At 31.0% G+C, this 10127-nt stretch overlaps 2 protein-coding genes across 6 annotated transcripts in view; one reads left to right on the top strand and one right to left on the bottom strand.

Moving 5' to 3' along the window:
- The window catches only part of Nrx-1 (Neurexin 1), a 212125-nt gene that overhangs the window by 45120 nt on the left and 156878 nt on the right, over nucleotides 1-10127 (bottom strand). For all 4 annotated transcript variants that reach the window (XM_067349190.1, XM_067349191.1, XM_067349194.1 and 1 more), the window contains 2 exons: nucleotides 7151-7473; nucleotides 6369-6660 (listed from right to left, as the gene is read on the bottom strand). In XM_067349190.1, coding sequence (XP_067205291.1) covers nucleotides 6369-6660; nucleotides 7151-7473 — 615 coding nt within the window. The remainder of the gene's footprint in view (nucleotides 1-6368; nucleotides 6661-7150; nucleotides 7474-10127) is intronic.
- Nucleotides 1789-4727, top strand: LOC105678854 (acyl-CoA Delta-9 desaturase-like). Of its 2 annotated transcripts, XM_067349215.1 has the most exons (5): nucleotides 1789-1935; nucleotides 2558-2788; nucleotides 3739-3869; nucleotides 4031-4236; nucleotides 4364-4727. In XM_067349215.1, exons 2-5 carry the CDS (start codon nucleotides 2593-2595, stop codon nucleotides 4569-4571), a joined length of 741 nt encoding a protein of 246 aa, XP_067205316.1. In that variant the 5' UTR covers nucleotides 1789-1935; nucleotides 2558-2592; the 3' UTR covers nucleotides 4572-4727. The 2 variants fall into 2 exon arrangements, with proteins under 2 accessions (XP_067205316.1, XP_067205315.1); XM_067349214.1 differs by lacking the exon at nucleotides 1789-1935 and having other exon boundaries at nucleotides 2368-2788.

Below are 10127 nucleotides of genomic sequence, written 5' to 3'. Positions count from 1 at the left end.
ATTTATTAGGTTTCGATTTATTAGCGCGCCAATATTGTTGTGAGCGCGTTTTAAATACCGATTCTAAATGTATAATGTATACTGCATCAATATACAGTGTCCGATAATTGCTGAATCACTTCTCAGATGCAGGTAGAGCTGGTTAAACCGAGTAAAAAAGTCCTCTATCATTTTTCGATTTTTGTAATAATGAATGAAAACTTAATTTAAAAATATCTACCAATTCGCGCGAGTTTAAGCGCGCGGCGAGAAGAGATAGCCCACTGTTACGTGGTCGCTAGGATGCGAAGATCTGACATTACACACCACTCGTACGTAGCCGTTGTCATTTGTAAAGCGCTCCTCCCAATACTTCGTCGCGCGCTGAGTAACCAAATAACAGTAGGCTGTCTCTTCTCGCCGCGCGCTTAAATTCGCGGAAATTGGCCGATATTTTTAAATTAATTACTCATTAATTATTGCGAAAATTGCAAAATGGTACAGAACTTTTCTACTCGGTTTAACCTGCTCTATCTGCACCCGAGAGATGATTCAGCAATTATCAGACACCCTCTATAAACAAATCTTTATTAATGACCTTGTGTGAAAAAATAAACCTTGACAGAAGAAAGAGTCAATTGAATTACGTATTAAGTATGCATTTGTCAAGGTAAAGTGATAATTTACGATGACTGTGACGATTTAAAATAAAGATGGTAATTAGTTGCAACTTTCGGCCCGATTTCCTGATTGACGCCTACTGTTCCCTCCTTGCCGCTTGCATGCTAGCAACGAGTCACCAAACGCGCTAACAACGTCCGTACCCTGATGGAAATATTTGGCTGAAAGTACTATGAAATCAATGAAAAATAAAATAAAAGTTTTTGAAAAATTACTGAATATATTTCAAAATAAATCATAATTTTCCGTATGAAAATTTAATGTAATACTATGAAATATAAGGAAAGTTAAAATATACTACTGAAAAGTAATAAAAGAGTTTTGAAATAATTATCATTATGAAATTTACTGAATTAAACTGAAAACTGTTACTTTTTAATGAAAAATTGCTGAAATATTTATGAAATTAATTAATGGGGTCAATTGAGAAAAATTTTCAAATACATTTCAACAAAATTTCGTTAAATTTTCAGAAAAATATTTCCATCAGGGTAACTAATAGTAAGATACGTGATACTCAGCCTCAGGAATGTCCATATCACAAATGCAACAAGATAATAAATATGGGACAATGGATTTCCACATCACCTGTGAGGTGGACTATTATTGACGTGTTCTTCAACAATAGTACCTCACAGGTAGAAACCTATATTTATCCTATATTTATTATCTTGTTGCATTTGTGATATGGACATTCCTGAGGCTGAATATCGCGCACCTTAATTACGCGCGTTGTTAGCGCGTTTGACGACTCGTTGCTAGCATGCGAGCGGCAAGGAGGGGGCAGGAAGCGTCCATCAGAAAATCGAGCCGAAAGTTGCAACTAATTTCCATTTCTGATGTATATCATAAAAGAAACAGAGAATTCAAAATTAAAAGGTAAATAATTCTGAAAATTGCAAATTTTATGCACGACGCAGCTTTATATATACAGTAGATGCATATTCAAGTGATGTAACGATGATCTTTGCCATTGTGAGTAAACTTTGAAAAAGAATGCAATTGAAATCAATACTTTGACTGAGTAATTATTATAACTAAATGTTAATAGTTAGCAAAATAAAGGACATTGTCTGGTATAAAAACTCAAACTCCAGCCGCGAGCACGTATTTGTCTACAGTTTTTCAGACTTACAATATATCTCTTACTCTTCCGTCTTAGTGTTCTAGTTAGACTCAGAAATTCTCTAGAAAATTTTCTACACGGAGTTACTATCACGGATTGCTCATAAGGGATCTTGAAAATTTCGGAATTTCCACTGACTACGTCAAGCGGTAAGTTTTTTAAATTCCACCGGTCTCTTTTCAAAAATAGGCACTGTCATCAATTCCTATTCATCCACTTTCTCATCACGCCTTCTAACATGCATTCACACACATATAAGTATTCGTAAATTATCATTTTAATATTAATAATCAAGACATTTTTATTTTTGTGTTTTTATCCAACTTCAAATATTGTAAAAGAGAAAATTAATCATGAACTGTTATTTTTAGTTCAGTTAATCTAGAACGAAATATTTCCTTTTTACTTAAATAAATACTTAAATGAATTCTTAGATTGTAAATTTAATGTCATTAGTTTTTGAGAGCGGTTCAATGTAGGAAACCTGTGGTCCAATTTACGTGACCAGTTGCTTAGAATGGACTGGTGTCAATAGTTTAGTTTTTTTATAGTTTTATTTTTATTAAATGCTAAAAGTACAAGCTCTTGCAGATAGAATGCACAGCGCCTTTCTTTCTTTCTATTTTAGAAAAATATAAGATTGGTTTGTTATCGCATTGCATTTTGCCGTGTATCAAATTAAGTGCTACAATCGTATATTTTGAATTTGTTTCATAATTTCCTTGTCAATAAAATGGATCTTAATACGTCGGTTTCCACATGCAATACCAGTACGAAAATAAATTGAAAAAGTACTATACAACGATATGTTTCCTGTAAAAATCATTGGTAATGGCAATGACGATACAAATAAGAAATTCGAAAAGGCAAAATCAGGTTTTTTCGATTTTGAAACGGACATACTATGGTTCAATGTTCTGCAACTTGTTGTGTTGCATACCATTGGTATTTATGGTTTACTAACTTTCGACTACATAAAAAATCCGATGACTACACTGTGGAGTAAGTGTACCCATCTCAGAAATTTTAACATGTACATAGAAATCTAAGAAATTTTCAAGATTTTCAGAGCACTTTCTGCGTAATTCTAATATGACCTCTTTAAAATATTATCTTTAGTGTAAGATTAAAGTAATCGGGATTGGTGCTTCATCGGCAGAGTAGTTTCTTTTCGCGCAGTGAAAAATATTAATGATAGTGCTGATACAAATCCGTTTCAGGTGAACTACAATTCACGCTAAAGTTCGAGATAGAAATCTATTATGTATAATAATAAAAAATGTTTGAAAAATCAGAATATACATTTAATAAAAAACATAATTTAAATATCATTAATATTTTTATATCTATTTTGATTTTTTAAATGTTTTCTGTATTATACACACGGAATACAAAATATTGAATGACATACTATCTTAAATTTTGTCACCAATTACAAGCCTACTTAAAATAAATTTTATAAATCGCGGAAATTATTATTGTTTGTAATTTTTGTGATTATTAAATTAATTTATAATTTATTGTAAGTATTTCACACAAACTTGTTAATGATATTTATCGATATCTAAATTATTTAAAATACTAAAAAATATCGTCGACACTAACTAGAGTGACAAATTAATTTAATTTTATTATTTTATGATAAAAAGCTGTAATATTTCCTTCACTAATTATTTCATTTGCATATTTTTATTTTATCAATAAATGAGACACCAAATATCAACAATAAAATAACAGGTATTCAAATGAGTGCGTTCAGTGGTTCCAAAAGTTACAAAATAATAATGAAAAAATAATTTCTTGCCAAAAATAATTATTGTTATAAAGTCTTGAAAATCTTCTAAAAATGTTAAAACTTTTTTAAATTCTACTTCTTAGATCTCTATGCACATTATTGTTATCAATAGACGTTTATAAAATATTAAAAAAATATATTTTTACACATTTTTAAGTAATCGGCATGTACATCATATCCAATTTTGGTGCGGCTGGTGGCGCACATCGATTTTGGAGTCATAAGAGCTTTAAAGCAAAGTTATCATTGAGAATTTTGCTTTTGATATGCTTCAGCGCAAGTGCGCAGGTAATTCTAATTTCTCAAACAATTTTGTTAATGGTTTGAACGACACTGCTTGCATTATATACAATAATGTGTAATTTGAAGGTATAGATAGGACTTTAGTTACAATCATTTTCGAGTAGAGTACGTACGTATATAATAAACTTTTTTCTACACGATTATAGAATGCATTGTACCAATGGGTAAAATACCATCGTATGCATCACAAGTATTGCGATACCAACGCGGATCCTCACAATACGAAGCGCGGCTTTTTTTTTGCACATTTCGGTTGGCTGATGATGAAGGAACATCCAGAATATATTGAGAAAAGCAAGAAGCTTGATCTGTCAGATATTATGTCTGATCCTGTCGTAGCCTTTGATAAAAAGTATATGTCGCTTTTTTATCTTACTAATAAAACTTATTAAAAATTTCGAAAAATTTAGTAATTAGTTTTACAATAATATATATAGAATATACTTAAACAAACTCTGAATGCTGTTATGATTTTATAGATATTTCTTGCCGCTTCAACTTCTTTTCGGTTTTATCCTACCTACGGCAATGCCTGTATACCTCTGGAATGAGACCTGGGGAAGAGCTATTATGTCGCAAGTTTTTATACGATATACCATCACTTTGAACACCGTATGGACTATCAATAGCATCGCTCATGCATGGGGTACCAGGCCGTACACTCAAAAAAATATTTCGCTGATGTAGTTAGATTTCTAGATATCGCAACAAGAATGTATCGCTATTTTTCGTATCTGTGAAAACATTGTTTGTCACATATAGAATTTATAGCAGTAATGTTCTAGCAATAGCTTCTGAAAAATTTAGGTACCATTGCTAAATGTTATTCATTGCATGATCTAACACGTGATTGATCTTATATAGATAGGCGCTTTAGAGAAACTTTCTTTTTTAAGTTCACAAACAATACAGATATATATTCTGTTTCTGTCATCTAAGTGATCTGATTAAGTAATTACATATGCAATATCACAACAGTTGCTAATCATTTATCTGTTTTAGTTAATTTTTTACACCTAGAAAATTTTAGCTATTATTGCAAGATCATTTTTTTGAGTGTATGATAAGTATGTAATTTACACGCGTATATACGATATTTACCATTTGTGTATAAAACTGCACTGTAAAAAATTACTGACTGACAATTCAGACAAAAGTGTTTGAAGTTTTCTTACAGTCACATTGTCTGAATTTTCGGACAGAATATTGTCTGAATTTCTAGCCACAGTTGTCTGAATTTCTAGTCACAGTTGTCTGAATTTCTAAATTTTTCGGACAGACGCGCCATTATTCTGAACTTTCAGAGAAACTACTCTGATAATTAAGACAGATTGTCTGAAATTACTTTCAGGCACCCAGATCTGAGAATTCAGACAAAAATGTGTCTGAATTTTTAGGCAATTTTTTATAATGTGTGTAATTGCATCTACATATATAGTATAACAGAAAACTAAAAAAGGTCACATATTTAATATGTTTAATTGACAATATATAAATGTCAAACAAATAATACTTCAAATAATTATTATAATAAAGTATTATTATATCTCTTATCATTTATGAAAAAATATACGCTCAATATACCTTTAATGACTATTTTTATAAAATTAATTACTTATTGATTTCTTCCTTTTTAATAACGTTTTTAATAACGTTTCTCGTTCTTAGGACCATAAGACCAGCGAATAACGAATTAATCAACTTTTTATCAGCGGGAGAAGGACACCACAATTATCATCATGTGTTCCCGTGGGACTACAGGTCGGTAGAAAACGGTTATAACAAAATGAATTATACCACAGTCTTCATCGACATTTTTGCGAAACTAGGATTAGTCTACAATTTGAAATATCCATCTATAGATTTAATAAAAAAAACTGTGCTGAACAGAGGCGATGGCACACACCACACATTGTCGGAAGTACCAAGACCCGAATAAATCGGCCAAGAGATAAAAAACATCATGTAATTTCGATAATGTATTTTAAAAACAAGCAAAAATACATCATCGAAATTACATGATGTTTTTTATCTCTTGGTCGATTTATTCGGGTTTTGATACTTATGTATCAACACCCGAATTTATAGTCTTGGAATTATTATGGTCTTGGTAATATATTACATAAAACGTTTTTATTTATATTAAAAACAAGCAAAAATATTTTATTACATATACTTATTATTGAATTAATTGAGAGAGAGAGAGAGAGAGAGAGAGAGAGAGAGAGAGAGAGAGAGATTTAATTTTCTTATGTATCAGCAATTTTAAATTGTTAACAATTATATTTTGTAATAATTATTATCAAATGCGCTTTGGCAACAAATTTCAGCATTTTTATTTATTTTAAATTTGTTTTGTAACAATTATTACAATACATGACGTAATTAGCACATAATTCAGAAATATTATTTTTAATAACGATAAAAGAGATAGAGAGTTTAATGCACTTCGTTGAAGTGATGTCTTTATAAATGTTTACTTACCTATATACAAGATGCCATCGAGATCGAGATTTTCGTTGCTGCCCTGGCTGTTGACAGCGGTCACATGATCGTCTACAGCAAGAGTATGCCTCTTTGATGCAGGTCTACCGATGCTCACGGCATGCCATTTGCCGTCATTTAACTTTGATTTCGAAGTGTCCCTGACCCTGACGGGTCCATCGCCTAGGTCAAACACGTAATGAACGTGTCCAGTAACCAACTCAACTGCAATGAAGTCATGTTCTCTGCCAGCGTTATAAAGGATCAAGCCGTTCGCTTCGCGTGTTTTGAACTGGAAAATAATTTGTATGTTATATATTATTATTTAACATATATTTTGAGACAATATAGATTCTTCAATTAGATTAGATCATGTTCTATTTACAGTTAATGATAGAACATTTATTTTATTTGGTAAAAAAAAGCGTAAATGGTTTAATAATGCTTAACTTCCTATTATCTTATTTTTTTACGCGAATGTTGCAATATATTTGTAAAGTACAAATTTTCCTTTCATAAAAAAAACTTAATATTATATTATACCAAATTATCTTATATTTTACCTTCCATTCCGATATATTTTGTCGTAAAATATTATTAAAAACAAGAAAAAAATGTAATAGATGCGATGAAAAAATGATTTCAAAATTAATTAATACAACTATGATGAGAGAGATTCTTACGATTCCAAGATATTTGTATTTGTTGTGTGAGTCCAAAGAATCAAATAGCGTGTCAATATAATTCAATGCTAGATTATAAAAATATATGCAAATTTTTACCTGGAAATAGATATTTGTTTCCACGTATGCTTTGAGCACTGGAAGTCCTACGAAGGTATGCTTGGAGGTAAAGGTCACCGGATGATGAACCGGATGATTCCTCTTCCCAAATTTGCCAGTGACCCTGATGATGGGTGTGACACCCTGATGCGACGCTTGATGACTTCCAGCACTGCGCGCAATCTCCAAGTACGGATATCCATTGAACCAGATCTGCTGCAATTGTCCCACGAAATGCGGTATGTCCTCGCCTGCGTGAAGATATCCGCCTACGTGGAGAGTACGGAATTCCAAGATGCCCTGCTTTCCTAGCTGAGTCTCCGCTGCGCATGTAACACAAACAATTTGTCATTCTTTATTAATAGAATAATAAATAGATTGCTGCACACGCGCAATGATGTTTTATATTGATAGAATAGTTTCTATAAATTAACAGTTCAAATATTATATATTATATCTTATTATTTACAAAGGTTTCGCTATATATATATATATATATATATATGAGAATGGATTAAAAAGCATTGAAGCAAAAATTAATTTTTAATTACTTTACAGTCTTGTTTTAAATTTGTTTTCTTTATAAAAGTAACATCAGAAAATTGCAATAAAGCTATAAAAGATTATACACACTATAAAGATTCGTAATTCAATTCATAAATAATTTTGTTCAACATTTAAATTAAAAAAATTGCATCTATAATACAATTATATATTTGATTGAAGTATTTGCGTATTTATTTTAATATAATTGTGGAATCTGGTATTGTAAAGAGATTGTTTAGATGTGTTATTGAAATAAATATGTACGTGTATTTTAGCAGATGCGAAATGATTAATCGCAATTAATTGATTACGAATTAAGGATTCGCAACTTCACAGAGCTTTAGCATCTAAACGAAATAAACTGTGCTAGGCCCAAGATATTACAAGTTTCTCTGTGCGGCAATTATCGTTGTTTCAACGCGATCGATTGCACCGAAGTAAAGGCCGTATAGGGCCATCGCAATTTAGGCTATTGCCACCTAACTCAATATTGCCGGCACTCGCCGTCAATTTAATAGGATGATGCGAGAGATAGCTTCGCAAGAGCGGCTGTTTCATGATGGTTACTATGGTGAGGTTGTTTTGTAGGAGTTGATTGGAATCGAGTTGATTGGTAAACCAAGAACGTGCGGATCATATTATCGATATTAATAAGATATGACCGAGATGTACTTGATTACATTGTTTCCAATGGAACTGTGTATATTGATTACTTTTTCATTAACTTATACATGTAAATATACGGAAATCATATGAGTGAGAACAGACTAATTATCTTAATTAACAGTTGATTATCTTACAAAGACAAATAAAAAAAAAAATGTTTTTTATGTAAAATTTTATTTTGAAGAAAATAAATTTTAAATCTGTAAAAATTAATTACCATTTGTAATTAATTATGATTGATATGTAAACACAATGGCTCTTTCAAATGCAAAACATATGTCGAGAAAATTTCGCACAATTTTAATTAATACTTAATTATCACTAAAGGCTATTCCAGTTTAAAAAGTGCAGAAATATGAATTATTTTCTAATTTTTAATGTCAATTTTCTCCAAAATAAAGCCTGATGTAAAAAAGTATTATATTATATTTTAGACATATTTTTGTACAAAGTACAAAGTTTTGTACGCTTGTACTGCGATTTCCATCTTGGTATATATGAAAAATATGAAATGTTATTTACAGTTTATTGTATAAAATTTTGTCTATTTTTATTGAATAAATATTGTTTGTTTATCTATGCACGTTTATTATTCCAAAAATTTACGCACGACGGTAGCGTATCAAGGGAATTTCTGCAAAGTATTTATCATTGATGGAATTGCACGGGGATATAATTTACTTTATACTTGAAACGACGCGGCAAAGTGCCGTGGATACCGTAGACGTCGACCCCATCGCCGATTCCAGATGCACTTTTCTCGTTGCGCAGCCGGCGGCGGCGTGAAGAGCATTTCGAGGAGTCGGCTCGATAAAAAGCGCATTTGCATGCCCGCGATTTGTAATCCGTCCGCTGGATGTCGGAAAATCGATGGCACTAGCTCTCGTATCTACCGCTCGTAAATAATACGGCCGGCGAATCGGTGTAAACAGAGAAAAATCGACGGTTTTAGATTCGCGCGATCGAAGGGAATTCTCCATGTCGGAAGAAATTTCTGGAAGAAACGCGTGCTTTTTTAAATATTGATCACTCGATTACTCAGAAAGTAAAAAATTACAGTTCTATGCAGAAGTAAAGACCGCGTCACTAATATTTATGATCTTTAAATACATAGAAAGAAGAAATGATACGTCATTTTAATGATATAAACACAAAAATAATTCTAAATATTGTAAAAAGATAAAACGATTGTAAATAAAATCTTTTCGGAAATTTTACTTTCGAAGAAATCTATTTTCTAATTTTTGATAATATCAAATAGAAAGATTGCATTTAAATATATAACAAAAAAAACATTGTTTTGTTAATACAAAATTATAGAAAGAAAATTTTCTTTATCTATAAAAAGTTAATTTCTATAAGACTGCACTACATTGTATTCATTATATTTCATTGTTTAAAACGTACTTCTGAAACATGTTTCATATATAATCCATGTCATTTTTTAGTTTCATTACTTAAAATATATTTATTATTTACAAACAAAATTTTTATTTTTACTTATCCCTTCTATAATATAGCAAACATATCAATATAGCACGATAACGACCGCAGCTTTGGAAAATCTTTGATTAGTATTCATAAGAGCATGTCGATTCGAAAAGTTACTGATTGAATGCAAAGGAAAATGCGCTGCGCATTGCATCTAAATCTTGAATTTGTGATTATGTTCGCGGAAAATTTGTAATTTACCGATGAAGAAAACGAGCAAAAAAATTGAAGTTTTAAGATCTATTAAAATTAAAATCACAGCTTTTATTTGACA

Source organism: Linepithema humile, chromosome 2, assembly GCF_040581485.1.
Source record: "Linepithema humile isolate Giens D197 chromosome 2, Lhum_UNIL_v1.0, whole genome shotgun sequence".
NCBI lineage: Eukaryota > Metazoa > Arthropoda > Insecta > Hymenoptera > Formicidae > Linepithema > Linepithema humile.
Note: the sequence above shows the minus strand (reverse complement) of the source record. Positions and strands in the feature narration are given on the sequence as shown.

Bases quoted from the DNA above. Each gene is read 5' to 3' on its own strand.
- LOC105678854 (XM_067349215.1), top strand. From the start codon at position 2,593: ATGTTTCCTGTAAAAATCATTGGTAATGGCAATGACGATACAAATAAG. The intron at 2,789-3,738 runs GTAAGTGTACCC...CACATTTTTAAG, and splicing joins TCCGATGACTACACTGTGGA to TAATCGGCATGTACATCATA. The intron at 3,870-4,030 runs GTAATTCTAATT...ACACGATTATAG, and splicing joins GCTTCAGCGCAAGTGCGCAG to AATGCATTGTACCAATGGGT.